This window comes from Ziziphus jujuba, chromosome 2 (genome assembly GCF_031755915.1).
Source record: "Ziziphus jujuba cultivar Dongzao chromosome 2, ASM3175591v1".
Classification (NCBI taxonomy): Eukaryota; Viridiplantae; Streptophyta; class Magnoliopsida; order Rosales; family Rhamnaceae; genus Ziziphus; species Ziziphus jujuba.
In genome coordinates, this window is record NC_083380.1 from 31923105 (window position 1) to 31941643 (window position 18539).

At 31.2% G+C, this 18539-nt stretch overlaps 3 protein-coding genes and 1 long non-coding RNA gene across 6 annotated transcripts; 3 read left to right on the plus strand and 1 right to left on the minus strand.

The window, feature by feature from the left end:
• Positions 1 to 1993: 1993 nt before the first annotated feature.
• Positions 1994 to 5300, plus strand: LOC107419532 (uncharacterized protein At4g15970-like). 2 transcript variants are annotated; one of them, XM_016028276.4, is made up of 5 exons: positions 1994 to 2746; positions 3252 to 3480; positions 3626 to 4000; positions 4316 to 4794; positions 5089 to 5300. In XM_016028276.4, the coding sequence occupies exons 2-5, from the start codon at positions 3304 to 3306 to the stop codon at positions 5132 to 5134; spliced, it is 1077 nt and encodes a 358-aa protein (XP_015883762.3). In that variant the 5' UTR covers positions 1994 to 2746; positions 3252 to 3303; the 3' UTR covers positions 5135 to 5300. The 2 variants fall into 2 exon arrangements, with proteins under 2 accessions (XP_015883762.3, XP_015883761.3); XM_016028275.4 differs by having other exon boundaries at positions 1994 to 2595.
• A 2969-nt stretch (positions 5301 to 8269) lies between these two features.
• On the plus strand, positions 8270 to 10839 carry LOC107419500 (uncharacterized protein At4g15970-like). 2 transcript variants are annotated; one of them, XM_025073485.3, is made up of 4 exons: positions 8270 to 8585; positions 8789 to 9157; positions 9632 to 10107; positions 10291 to 10839. In XM_025073485.3, exons 1-4 carry the CDS (start codon positions 8355 to 8357, stop codon positions 10322 to 10324), a joined length of 1110 nt encoding a protein of 369 aa, XP_024929253.2. In that variant the 5' UTR covers positions 8270 to 8354; the 3' UTR covers positions 10325 to 10839. The 2 variants fall into 2 exon arrangements, with proteins under 2 accessions (XP_024929253.2, XP_060670235.1); XM_060814252.1 differs by having other exon boundaries at positions 9632 to 10839.
• Positions 10432 to 12207, minus strand: LOC125422244 (uncharacterized). The gene is made up of 2 exons (XR_007240600.2): positions 11701 to 12207; positions 10432 to 11116 (listed from the first exon to the last, which is right to left on the minus strand). It is a non-coding gene; the product is annotated as an uncharacterized LOC125422244 (long non-coding RNA).
• Positions 12208 to 16041: 3834 nt separating this feature from the next.
• LOC107419499 (uncharacterized protein At4g15970) lies at positions 16042 to 17690 on the plus strand. The gene is made up of 5 exons (XM_060815097.1): positions 16042 to 16251; positions 16547 to 16915; positions 17041 to 17208; positions 17431 to 17516; positions 17657 to 17690. The coding sequence occupies exons 1-5, from the start codon at positions 16042 to 16044 to the stop codon at positions 17688 to 17690; spliced, it is 867 nt and encodes a 288-aa protein (XP_060671080.1).
• Positions 17691 to 18539: the final 849 nt, after the last annotated feature.

An 18539-nucleotide genomic window follows, 5' to 3' on the forward strand; every position in this document is an offset into this window, starting at 1 on the left:
GTAAATATCAATATCAATGTTTAATTTCAACAATATTTCTTCAATATCAAGTATTAAAAAATAACATCTACCAAAATGGAAAAAGAAAGAGTGTTGGATTGAACCCACTTTTTTTAATTTTAACATTTAAAAAATTTAAAAATTAAAAATTATACTATTTAATTATGTGGATTTCATAAACTTTATTATTATGGGATTCACTACCAAAAATACGATTCATAATTTTTTACAATGTATCATTGAAGAGCATAAAATGCATGTTTAAATTATATTTTAACATTATCATGTTAAAAGACAGTAAAATTCAAAATATTCTAATATGGATGAGCTATTTCATTTATGGATAAGGTTACAGTGCGAACGGTTCACATGCAGACCAACACTAAAATCGATATTTTTTTAAAAAAAATATCGGTTTTGTTGTTATATATACACAGTAAAACCAATGTTTTTTATTTTATTTTTATTTATTTAATTTTTTTTTTATAATTTTAACTTTAATACTGATCCGTATGCAGACCATCCACGCCATAACTTCTTTCCTTCATCTATTACCTATTAATTTCATCTATTACCTATTAATTTGGTATCAAAACCTTATTCGGTCCTTAGCTAATTGGGCTTGGACAGAGAGGCCGGACACCCTAGATAGTGATATATCTTATGGCTTAAAGCTACATTACAAGTGATCAAAGTCACTTGTCAATTATAGCACGTGAAGAGGTTTAAAATGTCCCTACCCATCCTATAATATGTCGAATGCCATAAATGTGAGGTGAGGATAGGGAGTGGGTGATCTTCTTAGTTTGGATGACAACATTGGCGGACCCTCTGTCCTTTTTTATTCTAATATTCCAAATATATTAGGAAAGCACCTAAAAAGAGGGTGCTGTTCTCTATGTGAAAACAGAGGCTGTGTGTGTTATGCTTTGTAATCTCTTAGTTCACCAATAAAATTCTCATCTGGTTTTCTGGTATTGTTTCCATTTAGTTTCTGCTTTATGTCTGATCCTCGCTTCATTTATATAATATATGTTATCACCACTTTCAAAACATATATAGCTCCTCTGTTTTACACCTTTTGTTCTGCCTATGCTACATATTTTTTTTACAAAGCAAAAACAAAATTCATTTCTTTTTTAATTTTTACTAATATTTAATAAATCTGGTAATTTAATATGTATATTTTTGAGGACATATCAGTATGTATTTCTACATATTTAGAATATCAAATCAGGTCCTAAATTATTATAACCATTATAAACCAGTAGTTTAAATTATAATTTTATTGTATATTATTATATACTTTATAAAGTCCTAACATTCCCAATCATTTCTAATTTTCATTATTTATTGTTTTTTGGTGAATTCTATTTTTTTGGCTAAAATTTATTGCTTCTATTTTTTTTTTTTTTAGTTATTGCAGAATGCAGATTAATTCATTTGAATTTAATTAAAATTTAATCAATTTTAAGACAATGCTTATTTATTTAGTGACAAATTAAAAATTTAACATAAAAGCTTACCGTGCTGATTTGACCCTTTTTTTTTTTTTTTTTTTCCCCTTGGTGTTGAAGACAAATAGTCACCAAAACGCATCGTTTTATGGAAAGAAGTGAGGGAGTGAAGCTTAAAGCTCATGCTTTCATTGAAAGAAAGAGTGAGTGGACTATTCAAAAACAGAGTAATAAGTAGCATGGGCAAAAATGGTAAAATAAAGATTGTTGGGCTGAGTACCACTCCTTTTAAATGTTAACATTTTAATTGAAAATTATATTATTTAATTGTGTGGATCCTAGTGTAGTAGAGCTCACCGTTGACAAATATCAATTGCATTATTGGTATAAAAAATTATATTGTTTAATTGTATGGACCCTTATATTTTATTATAGTGGGACCTACAACAAAAAAAAAAAAAATCATAATTGCATTTGTGATATAAATTTAACATCCAAAATGCCATTGAAATTTTTTGTAATATGTCATTGAAGATCACAAAAAGCACATTTATGCATTTTAGCATTACAATGGCAAAATGCAATATCATTAAACATGCTCTAACTCAAACAGACTACTCCATCCATTGTCAATTAATTCTGGATTGAAGCCGTATTTAAACCTGGCCAATTAGGCTTGGGCAAGATGGGTCGGACACTCTCTACATGGTGGTATTAGAGCTTTGGGATAGACTTGAGTAGGAGATGAATGATATGCCTAATAGCTTAAAGCCAAGTTATAATATGGAGTGTCAAAGTCACGGACAATTTTAGCACGTGAAGAGTGTTAAATTGTCACTACTCTATCCTAATATGCATGAACTTGAAGTGGGTGATCTTCGGGTTTAGATGGAATAGTGGGGGGACCATCTTTCATTTTATTCTTGTCTCTTCAAAATATTTAGGAAAAGACCGAAAAAGAGGGTGTTGTTCTCTCGGTGAAAGCAGAGGCTGTGTGTGTTTTGCTTTGCAATCTCTTGTTCATCAATAAAATTGTCCCTCCTTTGCTAGCCCTGTGGATGTTGATTGTTTATAACCGAACTGCGTGTTAAATATTTTGTGTTCTTTGTCTATCTTTCTCATCCCATCTGGTTTTCTGGTATTGTTTCTATTTAGTTTCTGTTTATATATTTGATGCTTTGCTTGCTGGTTAATTTTAGTTTTGACTAAAGCTAGAAACATTATTCCTTGATGTTGGCTATCACAATCGAGTATTAGATCAAATATCTGATCAGTTTTCATCATCAAAGGTATATTTGATTGTTGCGTTGACTTGCTGTATAGCTGATTTTTGACAAATATAAAATTTTATTGTGTGTTGCTGGTTTTTCAATTAAGCAATTGAAAAATCAGCTTTGATAAGTATCGGATTGTCTCGAAGTGCTCAATACTCTTATTATTATTATTAATTTATTTTTTTTGGGTGAATAAGATTGTAATTTCTCTTCAGTAAGGTAGAATCTGAATTTGTTTTTAAAATTTTTTTCTTGTTTTTTCTTCATTTTTCTTTGATTTTGGATTATTCAATATATTTGGACTGTTAGTGGAGGTTGCGTGCAGTATCCGGTGTTCATTAACTAATCATTAATTTTGCATGCACGTCTAGTATTATAATATTGACTGGAGAATAAAATAATACCAAAAAAAAAAAGTAAATTTAAGGAACATGGAAACCAATAATATAAAGTAGCTAAAGTGAAAAGAAAAACCAGCTATTTATGATGAATAAATTTGAGTTTCTTATTGGATAATCAGAAAGAGAGAGAGGAGGAAGAATAAGCAGAAGAAGCAGAAGCAGAAGCAGATAATGGTGTACAAAGCAGTTGGTTTGGAGTTTATGAGGGAATATAATAGGATAAGTTTGGTCAGGGCTGGTGTTCTGTTTTTGGTTGTGCTACTGGCTTGTTTGGTGCTATACAATAATCCACTACCCAAATCTTATGTGTTTTACCAAGACAAAAACACCATTGGCAATGCATTTGAGGTGAGTTCAAGTGTATGTTTTTGTTATTTTCGAAATTAGTTTTTTGTACTTTCATCTTTGTTTTTGGGTCTTGTACTTTTTTTGTCCTGTCTCTAATTTGATTCTCATTTTCTATTCAACCATGATGTATGTTTAATGATTTCAGGTCATCATCATCAACAAGAATCCATTAGACACAATCCTTGAAAATTCATCAATGGAGGACAAAACAGTGATCATAACAAACCTAAACGATGCATGGGCAGAGCCAAATTCGATATTCGATCTCTTTCTCGAGAGTTTTCGTATTGGAAATGACACAGAGAGGCTGTTGAATCATTTAATGGTAATCTGTTTGGATGAAATGGCTTACAATCGTTGCTTGGCTTTACATCCTCATTGCTATCGTCTTCATATCGAAGGATTCAACTTTACTACTAGCAATGCATTTTTTATGTCCCCAGCCTACTTAGAAATTGTTTGGAGGAAGATTGAGTTTTTGGCTACTGTCCTTGAAAAGGGATACAACTTTGTATTTTCGGTATGTATACATTCTTCTTCTTTATACCTCATGTATGTAGATATACTAAAAAAATGTATTAATCATTTATATAAATATATGTTATCACTACTTTCAAAACATATAGCTCCTCTGTTTTACACCTTTTGTTCTGTTTTGTTTTGTTTTGTTTTGTTTCTTAATTACAACTTATTTTGATTTGTTTTGAACATGAATTCTCACTTTGTTTTGCAACCTTAGCACTTATCACGCTCAATAATTCCAATTATAAGGTGGAAACATATTCCAACATATCGCAACTATATATGTTGATATTTTTTTGTGTTAATCTCATAGGATACTGATGTAATGTGGCTACGAGATCCATTTCCACGGTTTTATCCAGACGCAGATATCCAAGTTTCATGTGATTCCTACTTTGGAGATTCAACAAATGTACATAATCTAGCAAACACAGGGTTTAGTTATGTAAAATCGAATAACCGAACGATTCAATTTTACAAGTTTTGGAATGAATCCAGAGAGAGATTTCCAACCCTTCATGATCAACGTGTGTTTGATAAGATAAAATATGATCCCTTCATCAGAAAGAGTATTGGACTGAAAATGAGATTTCATGATACTGATATTTTTGGTGGGTTTTGTAATCCCAGTAAAGATTTAAACTTGGTTTGTACAATGCATGCAAATTGTTGTCTTGGTCTGCGAAACAAAGTTCGTGATCTTCACATTTTGCTTGAGGATTGGAGGAAATTTAAGTTAATGGATCCAATTTTGCAACCTAATGCTTCATGGAGTGTTCCACAACATTGCAGGTATATATATATATATATACACAAAATTTTATTCCATTGGCGATGTAGTCCAGGATAAGCTGTCCAATAGCGTCCCACAAAACCTTAAGGGACGTTTTTTTTATGCCCTGTAAAACCTTGCAGGACATGTGTTGGCTTGAATAAGCTGGATTGCATCGTCTAGGAGTATATGTATTATTGATTTGTGTTATAAAAAATTTTGCTTGTTTGGTCTTGATAATGGTTAAGTGACTATTTGTTTTTTGGTTTTTGTTTTTTTTGTTGTTTTGAATGGCATGGTCATTTTCATCAAAGAATTCCGAGACGTAGCAATCCAGGAAAGAAGAATTCTCAAACTTAGAGAGAGGAAAGTAATTACAGGAGCTGATGATTGGCAAAGTGCAAGGCTTTAGACTATAGTAATACATACATACCTGACATTGAATATTGATATATCTTCGTTCGTTTTGGATGAGTAACTGTGTATAATTACACTCCAATCTATTGATTGACCTATGAATTATATATTTCCAAAGCCTACGCTGTGCTACGTTTCATATAGTTACTTGTTAAATGATTATCAGTTTGAATCCCCATTTTATTTCTAAAAACAAAAATAAAAAATTATATATATATATACAATGCTGAGCATAAATTGTTTTCTTGTATAATTTTTTTTTTTGGGGGTCAAATTTCTTGTCAATAGAGGTAAACAACCAGAAAGGTAATTAAACACATCGAGGTTTTGGATATATAAAGTAATAGTATCAGTTGGATTGAAGTTTTTCTTTGACCATAGTATTGGTTAAAGGATTTAACTTGAATAAATACCAAGTATGACAGAAACACAAGTTGATTACGTGCATATCTTGCTCTACAAATGTACTTTTCGAACTCTTCTGAAACAAAATTACATCCTTACAGTGAACTACTTGTGAGGTTAGATTAACAAAAACATCATGTTTTTGTTTTTTATTTTTTCATCTGTATAACCAAAAAGATATATATATATATATATATATGATAGATATGACAATGTATCATGTTGAATTGTATTCATGTTTGTGACCTGGCTTTGCATCCTCATTTCCATCGTTTTCATATCGAAGGATTTGACTTTACCACTAGCAAAGCATTTTTTATGTCCCCGGACTACTTAGAAATTGTTCGGAGGAAGATTGATTTTTTGGCTACTGTCCTTGAAAAGGGATACAACTTTATATTTATGGTATGTATAAATTCTTTTTCTTTATACCGTCATGTATACAAATATACTAAAAAAGTGTATTCACTTATATAATATATGTTATCACTATTTTCAAAACATATAGCTCCTCTGTTTTACACCTTTTGTTCTGCCTTCTCTGTTTTTGAAAATAACAACTTATCCAAACTCATTGCAATACGTTTTATATGCCACGTAAAATCTTCTTGCAGGACATGTGTCGCCTAGCATAAACTGGATTGCATTGCCCTGGAGAATATATATTGCTTAGTTGTGTTGTAAAAATTTTGCTTTTTTGGTGTTTATAATGATTAACTTTTTTTTTTCGTTTTTTTCGTTTTGTTTTGAATGGCACGGTCAATTGCACCAAAGAATTTCGTCTCGACGTAGCAATCCAAGAAAGAAGAATTCTCAAACTTAGAGAGACAAGAGTAATTACAAGAGCTGATCGTCTTTAATTGGCAAAGTGCTTTAGCTTTAGAATGTAGTTATAAATAAAAAACGTGACATTGAATAGTAGATAAATCTTTGTTCCTTTTGGACGTGTAATTATTTATTAATTACACTCGAATTTATTGATTGATCTATGAATCTTACATTCCCGAAGCCTATGCTACATATTTTTCGTATAGTTAGTTGTTAAATGATTATAAATTTGAATCCTCATTTCATATATATACATATATATACACACATATACAAAGTTTAATATAAATTCTTCCTATTTCTAGTCAATATATATTTGTTTTTAGGTCAAATTTCTTGTCAATATAGATAAAATATACCAGAAAAAGTAATTGAGCACATAAAAGTTTTGGGTATAAAAAGTAATAGTAACGTTTGGATTGAAGCTTTTTCTTTGAGCTTAGTATGAATTAGAGGATTTAACTTAAATAAAGCCCTGTTTAACATAGCTTCTTGGACTTAACTTGAATAAGGCCTCGTTGGCATAGTTTCTTTGATTTAAAAGTTGCATATGAGAGTACTTGAATAATTTTTAAAAAGTGCTTCTTAAGGATTTCAAAAACACTCCTAACCAAAATCAATTAAAAGTGACTTCAAGCCAAGTATGACATAAACACAAGTTAATTAGGTACATATATATATCTTGCTATATAAAAGTACTTTTCAAAATTATTCTAAAATAAAATTACATTCTTACACTAAACTACTTGTAAGGTTAGATTAACAAGCACATTATTCTTTTTGGAAAAGAAAAAAAAACGTCATATACATATATAACAAAAAAAGTTATAATCATGCATCTACCATATTATAACAAATATAAATAATCATGAAAGCAATATGCCAACCCCCATTGGCCAAGTCACTTATTTATATAATTATATATGTTATGATGTGAATCTTATGGACATTTATAATTATATTTATATAATACACCAACTCTCCTCGAATCAAAATTAGTTGTATGGTTAATTGATTTCGGATAGGAAAGCAATATTATACTACTAGAAATTAGCTGTCTCATTTGTATCTGTACACTAAAATTCCAAACCCCATATATTATATTCGTTTCTTACCTTGATTTGCCAAACAATTCGCTCATCATCTTTGGTACCAATAAACGAAACCCCACAAAAATCTTTGCCAATTATAGCCTTTTCCCTTCTCTCTCTCTCTCTCTCTTTCTCTCTCTCTCTCTCCACACACACACACATACACATATGTTTCACTCTTTATCACTTTTTCAGGTGTTCCATGGTAATTTTACACTTTCACTATGAATTGCATATTAAAAAACTTCACTATACAAACATGCAAGTAAAAGATCTAATAGAATTTTTTTATTATTATTGTTTTTAACCTCATCGGTGGTTAGCAGGGTGCCTTTATTTTTTACATTTTATCAGAAACAAATTAAAAAAAAAAAAAACTAATGGAACATGTAAAATAAGACATGGAGTGGGACAAAAGACCTGAATTCAATTTCATGGGTGTATATATATATATATATATATAATCTTTGAATGTGGGCCCAATTTGGTACTGGACGAGGCACATAACAGTCGCTAGCTTGGTCTTCATTAATTAATGATTTTGTTTCCACATTGGGTATTATAATATTAATCGGGGAGGGAAAACATAGAGATTTAATTAACATGCAAACCAATTACGCGCATATATAAAATAGCCAAACAGAGAATAACCAGCTATATGGGTGATGTAGAAATTTGACTTTCTTGTTCAATGAATATATACATGCTTATATATATACAAACTGAATAAAGAAAAGAGAGAGAGAGAGAGAGAGAGAGAGAGAGAGAGAGAGAGAGAGACAGGAAGAAGAAGAAGAAGAAGAAGAAAGAATCAGCAGAAGAGGCAGAAGCAAAAAAACATGGACGAACAAGTTGGTTCAGAGGTTGACAGGGGAATTAATAACAGGGAGGTGTTGAGCATCGTAGTTGTGTTTTTGGGAATGTTAGGGGCTTTCTTTGTCTTCTCTAATTATTCATTGCCCACATTTAATTATTTGGTGCCTCAAGAACAAGTCCTTTCCATAAACACTACTACAATAACTAATACTACTGCTACCACTACTAATACTACTACTACTGATTCTCTTGAGGTGAGAAGAATGAGTGTGTGTTTGTCTTAGTTTGATATACTTTTTTCTGCTTTCAATGTTTGTTGTTCTATGCTTTTTGTTGTTGTATCTTTTCTGTTACATTATAATATATACAATTTTAATATGAAACTTTGATTAACAAATTAATATATTATGCTTTCTTGTTACCGCAATTTGATTCACATTTTTGTCTACGTTTTCAGGGCATGATCAAAAAGAGTGAATTAGACATAATCCTAGAAAAAGCATCAACAGAGGACAAAACAGTGATATTCACAAATCTAAATGATGCGTGGGCAGAGCCAAATTCAATATTCGATGTGTTTCTCGAGAGTTTTCGAATAGGAAACAACACACAGAAGCTGTTGAATCATTTAGTAGTGATCTGTTTGGATGAAAAGGCTTATAATCGCTGCTTGGCTTCACATACTCATTGCTATCGCCTCCGTATTGAAGGATTCAACTTTACTAGTGATGCATTTTTTATGACTCCTCACTACTTAGAAATCGTTTGGAGAAAGATTGAGTTCTTGGCTACTGTCCTTGAGAAGGGGTTCAGTTTTGTATTCACTGTAAGAGTTCGCTTCTTTACTGGTACATTTACATATATGTTTCAAAGCATATTCATAAACACCCCTTCACATTTCAGTTTTATTGCAATGTCATCCAATTTTCTGGATTTTTTTTTTTTTGAATTATCACATAAGAAATTAGGTTCATAAATTAGGTCAACTGTATTTACTTGAAAATGTGACAAGTTACAAGTTAAATATCTAAAGAAAAAAATAATAAATTAAAAAAAATAAAGGGGTATAAAAGTGGAGGGTGTTGCAACACAACTTAAATGTGAGGGGCATCTAAAGGTAGGCAAAACAGGTAAATTAGCAGAGAGGTTTTGAGAATTAAGCCTGTTGTTCTGCTAAGAGTTAGATTAATCATTTTTAGTTCTTGTTCATAACTTTTGAAAGTACTTTCCTTTCTCCTAGGTTTTTAAAACACGTGATCATTAAGGTTTTTGGTAACATTTTTTGTCTTGTTAATCTCAGGATACTGATATAATGTGGCTAGGAGATCCATTTTCACAGTTTGATCCAGACGCAGATATTCAAACTTCATGTGACATGTTCTTTGGAAATTCATCTAGTATAAATAATCTGCCAAACACAGGATTTAATTATGCAAAATCCAATAACCGAACAATTCAATTTTACAAGTTTTGGTACAACTCCAGAGAGACATATCCAAATCTTCATGACCAAGATGCGTTTAAAAAGATTATAAATGATTCATTTATCAACGAGATTGGACTAAAACTTGGATTTCTCAATACTGCTTACTTTGGTGGGTTCTGTCAGCCTAGCAGAGATCTTCGCCTAGTTCGTACAATGCATGCAAATTGTTGTGTTGGTCTACAAAGAAAAATTAATGATCTTCATATTTTGCTCGATGATTGGAGAAAGTTTATGTCTTTGGATCCAAGCATGCAACAAAATGCTTCATGGAGCATTCCACAATATTGCAGGTACACATGCATTTTTCTTTTTATGTTTATACAACATTGCAGCCACAAATTAAAAAAATTTAAAAAACAAGAAGTCAGTTTTGATTTATTTATGTTCTTAGTTTAATGACTTTTTGTGTCCTTTTCAATGCATGGTCATTAATCTTGTCATGCTGAACCTACAAACTTCTATCACAATTCAAGGAACAAGAATTCTTCAAAGGGAAACAAGAGATGATAGTAAATACACTTCTTCGCCAAAGTGGAACCTTTGGATACAATTATGTTCTCAATTGAGTGAAAAATATATATTATATATACATTTATATTTTTTTTGAGAAAAAATTATTGGTAAATATTTATTCATTGTGTGTAATAGTTTATCTGCAATATGTAAAAACTTACATATGGTAAAGTATAAGATGATCAGCCAAAATCAGTAACCTGCCTCGATTAGTTGCACTACAGTCCCAGTGACAGAAGGAAGATACCCGTTTGTTCATCCTCTTCTTCAACAGAAGTCCTCACAGTTGCATATTCAATCTGTGAAACCAAAGCTAGCAGTAGCAGAGACGGAAATTTGTTGATGAACATCATAAACTGGACAAAATTCAAACTACCTACAGATAGCAGAGCTTCCTATATGTTATTATTATTATTATTCTTTTCCACAAAATGTTAAAATTTAGTCCTTGTAGATTCATAAAATGACACAAAACATCATATATTTGGGGAGTACAAAGTTTTTCACATTGCATATTTCTCTTCTCTAGTTTTCTATGCTATCTCAACTTTGTCATACCTGAACATATATGCATAAGAGATTCTATGATGAAATAGGCATAGCAAAAGAAAAAAGAAAAAAAGGAAAATAGAAAAATAAAGGTCAGTATTATTAACATTTCTCGTAAATGAAAGTTTCAAGTTAATAGCTGTGTACGTATATATATGGGAAGAAAAAAGCACCTGAGGTCTAGCCTCCACTGAAAATGGTGTCCCCTGACCCATTCAAAAGATGAGAACTTACTATCTGGACACCAAAAGAAAAAAAAAAAAAAAAAAAAATTACACAATATCAGAATCTGGAGAAAATTACAGAGAACATGATAATGAAAAATATGACATCTGATCATGAGGTTCCACAAAATTAACACTTGGGTTGGGAATTTCATCGAATATATGGTGAGCAAAGTCTATCTCATCACACACAATACAAACTTGACCCAGTCTTTAAAAAAGTTTGCATCTTTCCTCAATTTAGGCATTGTTCTCAAGGAGCAGGTCGATTCTCCTTGTTTAACACAGAGATCTCAATCGAACACAAACTTCAACAAGTTGAAACTAGAGACAAATTCGTTGTTCCTGCGGTTGCAGGGCAACCACATTGATGCAACAACCTTGTTGACTAGAAATGAGACCATTGGTAATAGCCGCTTTAGCCCTATATATTGCATAAACATTTATTAAAGTCTATTTTTCAAAAAAGATTTCTTATTTAGGCTCATTATCAAGCACTCTCCACTGATATATTTGATATTTTTATGAATTTGTGAAGTTTGATAGTTAATGAACTGAAAACTATGGATAATGCCTGAAAGAGAAGTGACTTATAACCTATCTCTCTGTTTTCTTTCTCGGACAGTGCAATGTTTGCCAAAACTCAAAAGATCATATTTTGTTCTTTATTCCTAGATAGGACAATGGTTGAGGAAAAAACAAATCATGCATCAAAGTATCTTTATTACAAGTAATCATGAAACCAATATGCCAACTCACAATCATTTATAATATAATAATGAAATTCATTATATAATAATCATGAAATACTCTTATATACAAAAAATAATAATAAGCTATACCAATCATGCATCAAAGTTTGTTAAATATAATCTCTTATAATATGTTATAATTAATATGATGTGAATCTCACGTCCATTATATAATATTAAGCATAGAGGGGGGAAAAAAGAAAAATTCAAGCAATATGGAAAACCAAATATGTAAACTAGCTAGATAAACAGATTAAAAAACCCAGACAGATGATAGAGAAAATTTGACTTTCTTGTTGGTTAAATAAATGCATAATATATATATATATATATATGTTAGATCAAATTCCTATGTATAAGAATAAATTAAAAAATAAAACAAGAGTTGGAGGAAGAATCAGAAAATTATGTACAAACAAGTTGGAGTTGGTTTAGTGGTGTTATTGGGTGTGGTAGGGGCTCGTTTCGTACTATTAATTATTCTGTCCCCATATCACATTATGTGTATAGGGAAAATCAACTCCTTTCAACAAACAGTAGTACTAAGGGACTTGAGGAGGTGAGTTTGATCTAATTATGTTCTATTTTTTGCTTCTAATTTCTGTTTTTAATGCAATGTAAATTTTTTGGAATAAACTTTTTGTGCTTTTGCTCTATGGTTTTTTTTTTTTTTTTTAAATTTAATTTAATTAATTTATTTATTTTTTGTATATGCTGTATGGAATTAAACAAAGTAAAATTACCATCATCCAGAATAGATATATATTTTAGGGCATGATCAGGAAGAGTGAATTAGACATAGTCCTAGAAAATGCATAAATGGAAGACAAAACTGTGATCATAACAAACCTAAACGATGTATATGGGCAGAGACACATTTGAAAACTGTGATCATAACAAATCTAAACGATGTATATGGGCAGAGACACATTTGACATTCGACCTGTTTTCTGAGAGTTTTTGTATAGGAAACAAAACACAGAGATTGTTGAATCATTTTTCTGCAATCTGTTTCAATGAAATGGAATGTAAACGGTGTTTAGATTCGCATCCTCATTGTTATCACTTTCAAATTGCAGGATTTAACTTTACTAGTGAGGGTTTTCTAATGACCCCACAATACATTGAAATTTTTAGGAGCAAGATTGAGTTTTTGGCTACTATCATTGAGAAGGGATACAACTTTGTATTTTTGGTATGTACTCTTCTTTACACATGAAAATTTATGCATACTCTTCTCTCTTATGCTTTTTGTTTTGTTTTGTTTTTTTTTTTTTTTTTTTTTTTTGTTGGTAAATTGTTTTCAAAAACCCATTGACAAACATCCTATGTGTTTGGAGTATAGTATCCGTTTTTGAAAACAAAAAACAGTTTTCAAAACTTACGGTCAAACAGAATCTTGTTTACATTTCAATTTTGTTACAATTTGAACCCCTTTCATACAACTTTGTATTTACGGCTTAAATATATTAATATTGTTCCCAGAAATTCAGAATGTTGTTCTCCTACTTATAATATTAAGGATAAAGGTTGTTCTGCTACTTATAGTAATAATCTATTTCGATGAAAAGGCATATAATTGGTGTTTAGATTTACACCCTCATTGCTATCACCTTCAAATTGAAGGATTCAACTTTACCAGTGAGGGGTTTTCTAATGCATTCTTATGCTTAGAAATTGTTTGGAGGAAGATTGAGTTTTTGGTTGCTATCCTCGAGAAGGGTTATAACTTTGTATTTTTGGTATGTACTCTTCTTCAAACATGCATATTTATACATACTCTTCTGTTTTATGCTTTTTTTTTTTTTGAAAATTGTTTTCAAAAACTCATTGACAAACATCCTATGTGTTTTGGAGAATAGTTTCTGTTTTTGAAAACAAAAAAAGTTTTCAAAACTTATGGCCAAACAGAATCCTGCTTACATTTCAATTTTGTTACAGTTTGAACCCCTTTCATACAACTTTGTATTTACCGTATTCTCTTCTTTAACTCGTACACACACACACACACACACACACACACACACACAGAGTACTTGAATATATTAATATTGTTCTCAGAAATTCAGAATGTTGTTCTACTACTTATAATATGAAGTGTAAAGGTTGATTCAAATCATAAGTAGATTAATCTTTTCATTTGTTGTCCATGACTTTTGAAAATATTTTTCCTTCCTAATGTTTCCTTTGTAACAAGTGTTAAAGTTCTTGCTAACATATTTATTTTTGGTAAAATCTCAGGCTACCGATATAATGTGGCTATGAGATCCGTTTCCACGGTTTGATCCAGCTGCAGATTTTCAAACTTCATATGACAAGTTCTTCAGAAATCATCTTTCATACATAATTGTCAAAATACAGGGTTTAATTATGCAAAATCTAATAATAAGAACAATTCTTTTCAAGGTTTGGTACACTTATAGAAAGACTTACACTGGTCTTCATGACCAAAATGTTTTTGAAAAGATTAAATGTGATCCATTCATTAAAGAGATTGGACTACAACCTAGATATCTAAATACTGCTTTCTTTGGTGGGTTTTGTCAGCCTTGTAGAGATCTTCATCTAGTTTGTACAATACATGAAAATTGTTCTGTTGGTATGCAGAATAATATTCATGATCTTCAGATTTTGCTTTAGGAGTGGAGAAAATATATGTCTTTGGATCGAAGTACGCAATCAAATGCTTCAAGGAGTATTCGAAAGCAATGCAGGTACGTATACATGCATTTTTCTAATTTATGCTTGTACAACATTGAAGCCACTCATGAATTTTTGTTTCGTTTTCAATGCATGTTCCTTAATCAGATCAGCATTCTCAGCCTTAGAACTTCGCTATTCCACCAAGAAGAATTCTCATGAAGGAAAATTAGAGATAGTAAATCCACACCTCTTTGGCAAAGTGAAGCCTTGGACTACAATCAAAAGGTTGGCAGATATATATATATATATATATATATATATTTCTTTTTAGAAAAAAAAAATGATTGATAAAATATTTATTCGTTGTGTATAATAAACTATATATATATATATATATTTGATCCATTTGAAATATGTAAAACTTGCATATGGTATAGTAAGAAATGATCAGCCAATGTCAAAGGCAAGATAGTCCTTTGTTCTTCTTCATCCTCTTCTTCACCAGAAGTCTCCACTGTTACATATTTCGTTTGTAAAGTGACAAAATCTTTTTGTAATGAGACTGATAAGTTTCAGGGAAGCATGGCAACAAACACAAACCACAGACTCTTAATCACTAAACTATGTTTTGTAGGACTTAGATATAACGCCTAATGCAATTACATTTTCTCACTGATAAAAGGAGAATCCTTTTCTTCGACAGTGACTACAAATATTTGCTTTATAATAAATCTACAAGCATATCGATCAAAACCATTCTTTGCTTTCATAGAAATTATTCACCAACATAGTACGTGATCAATTCTAAGTGGAAGAAACAAAAGCAGAGATGGAAATATGTTGGTAAACAATTTATAAATAGCAAAGCTTTGTCCAATCATCAAAAGTTTTTTTTTTTTTTTTTTTCCTCCGTAAAATGTTAAAATTTAGAATTAGAATATGAAAATTTTTACACAAGCATATACATAAAAGCTTTCCTTGGTTAACTTTATGTACTAGCCTATCTTCTCTTGAAAAAGAGAACGATTACATGACATCAAACTCATCTGCTCAAGAAGGGTAATGATTCAGTCAAGACTCTATTTATTGAATGAAAATAAATATTGTATGTGCTAAAGAGGAACTAGTGAGGTTTCAGTTTCCAAATGTATCGTTTTGGAAGGACAGTTTTGCCGCTAGACCCTATAGAATGAATCTCCCTCCTGGTGGAGAGGATTTTAAAGTATCAACGTCTAAGACTGAGAGCAATCAAAATTACATGTAACGGTTACAAAGGGCTTGATATTAACATGGTCATCTAACAAAGGCTTATGCTGTGGTAGAAATAATGGCCCATATCAATGATCATATCGGTGTTACGTAGGTTACATAATCTATAGGTTTATGACACTTAATTTTGGAGTTACAAGATGTTTATGGTGGCATCTATATGTTTATAACAATAAATAGTATAAGAATGAAAAAAACTTTTTTAAAGGTAAAAAAAAAAAAAAAAAAAAAAAGTTAGGGATAGAGAAAGGAAGAATCAGCAGAAGAGAAAGTTATGTACAACCAAGTTGGAGTTGGTGCAAGTTTAGAGGTTGGGAGGAGAAAAGGATACAATAGCCTGCCTGTAGTGAGGCTAGGAGTGGTGGTTTTGGGGGTGATAGGGGCTTGTTTGGTGCTATCTAATCATTCAGTCCCCGGTTCTAATTATGTGTTTGAGGAAGACCAACTCCTTGCCACAAACACTAGTACTAATGGCCATGAGGAGGTGAGTTTGATCTAATTAATGTTCTAAGTTTTGATTTTAATTTCTGTTTTAATGCAATACAACGTTTTCAGAATTAACCTTTTTTTTTGTGTTTTTGCTATATGTTTGGTTTTTGCAGTTGCATTTTATGCTTTAGGATATGATTAAGTAGGAAACATATCTGTATTTGTATGCTGTATCAGAAGTAAAGAAAAATGACTAGCATCCAAAAACAGATATATTTTCCTGTTTCCATAATTAGAGAGATTCTTATTTTTAGAACTATTTCAATTATATATTATGTTTATGTTTTCAGGGCATGATCCGGAAGAGTGAATTAGACATAGTCCTAGAAAATGCATCAATGGAGGACAAAACCGTGATCATAACAAACCTAAACGATGCATGGGCAGAGCCAAATTCAATATTCGACCTGTTTCTTGAGAGTTTTCGTATAGGAAACAAAACACAGAGATTGGTGAAGCATTTAGTAGTAATATGCTTTGATGAAAAGGCATATAATCGGTGCTTAGATTTACATCCTCATTGTTATCACCTTCAAATCCATGGATTCAACTTTACCAGTGAGGCTTTTTTTATGACCCCACGATACTTAGAAATTGTTTGGAGGAAGATTGAGCTTTTGGCTACAGTCCTTGACAAGGGTTACAACTTTGTATTTTCAGTATGTATACACTCTTCTTTACACATGCATATATATATATATATATATATATATATAATATTATAGGAAAAATTGAGTTCTTCCTTGTTAACATTTTCCTTTTCATTTTTCTGTTACAATCTCAGGATACTGATATAATGTGGCTACGAGATCCATTTCCACGGTTTGATCCTGATGCAGATCTTCAAACGTCATGTGACATGATCTACAGAAATTCATCTTTCATAGATTATCTGCCAAACACAGGATTTAATTATGTAAAATCCAACAATCAAACAATTCAATTTTACAAGGTTTGGTACGAATCTAGAAAGTTTTATCCAAGTCTTCATGACCAAGATGTGTTTAAAAAGATAATAAATGATTCATTCATTACAAACATTGGACTAAAACTTGAATTTCTGGATACTTCGTACTTTGGTGGGTTTTGTGAGCCCAGTAAAGATCTGCGTCTAGTTTGTACAATGCATGCAAATTGTTGTGTTGGTCTACAAAATAAAATTCATGATCTTCAGATTTTGCTTGAGGATTGGAAAAAATTTATGTCTTTGGATCCAAGCAAGCAACCAAATGCTTCATGGAGTGATCCACAGCACTGCAGGTACATAGATACAAACATTTTTCTATTTATGTTTATACAAAATTGGAGCTACTAATGACTTTTTTTTTTTTTTTTTTTTTTTTACCTTCATGGTCATTAATCAGATCATCGTTGTCAATCTTCGAATATCCCAATTCCAGGAAGAAGAATTCTCATAAAGGATATAAGAGATAACCGTAAATATATTCTTTGGCAAAGTGGAAGCCCTGGACTGCAATTGTGTTATCAAAAGGTTGACAATTTTTTATTTTTCCTTTTTTGAAAAAACAAATGATCTGATTTTTTAAATGTTTATTTATTGTGTGTGATAATCCATATATATCTGAAACATGTGAAACTTGCATATGGTAAAGTAAGAAATGATTAACCAATGTCAGAGGAAGATAGTTCTTTGTTCTTGTTCATCCTCTTCTTCACCACTCCCTGCAGTTACATATTTTGTTCATAAAATGAATCTCTTTGTAATGAGACTGATAAGTTTCACGGAAGCATGGCAGCCACTGCAAACCTCATACTCCTAGTCGCTAAACTGACTTTTGTAGGACTTAGATCAAGAACTCCAAATGCAATTACCATTTTCTCACGGTAATAAACGGATAACCCTTTTCTTCTTCTCTTCAACAACAGCAATTTTTGCTTTACAGTAAATCTACAAGCATATCAGTCAAAACCATTCTTTGCTTTAATAGAAATAATTCACCAACATATTTTTTGATCAATTTCTAAGTGAAAGAAACGAAAGCAGAGATGAAAATTTGTTGATAAACAATTTATATATAGCAAAGCTTTAGCTCTTATGGATTCATAAATTACACAATATATACATAAATAGCTTCTATGATGCTTTACCAATCCGCATAAAAACTCTCCTTCATTGACTTTATGTACTAGCCTATAATGAATACATGACATCAAACTCATCTGCTGAAGAAGGGAAAAATGATCTTGTTGCCTATCTAGGAGAATGTTTTGGGCCAGGTATAAGGATAACAGTCAGTCACGACTCTTAATTTATAGAATGAA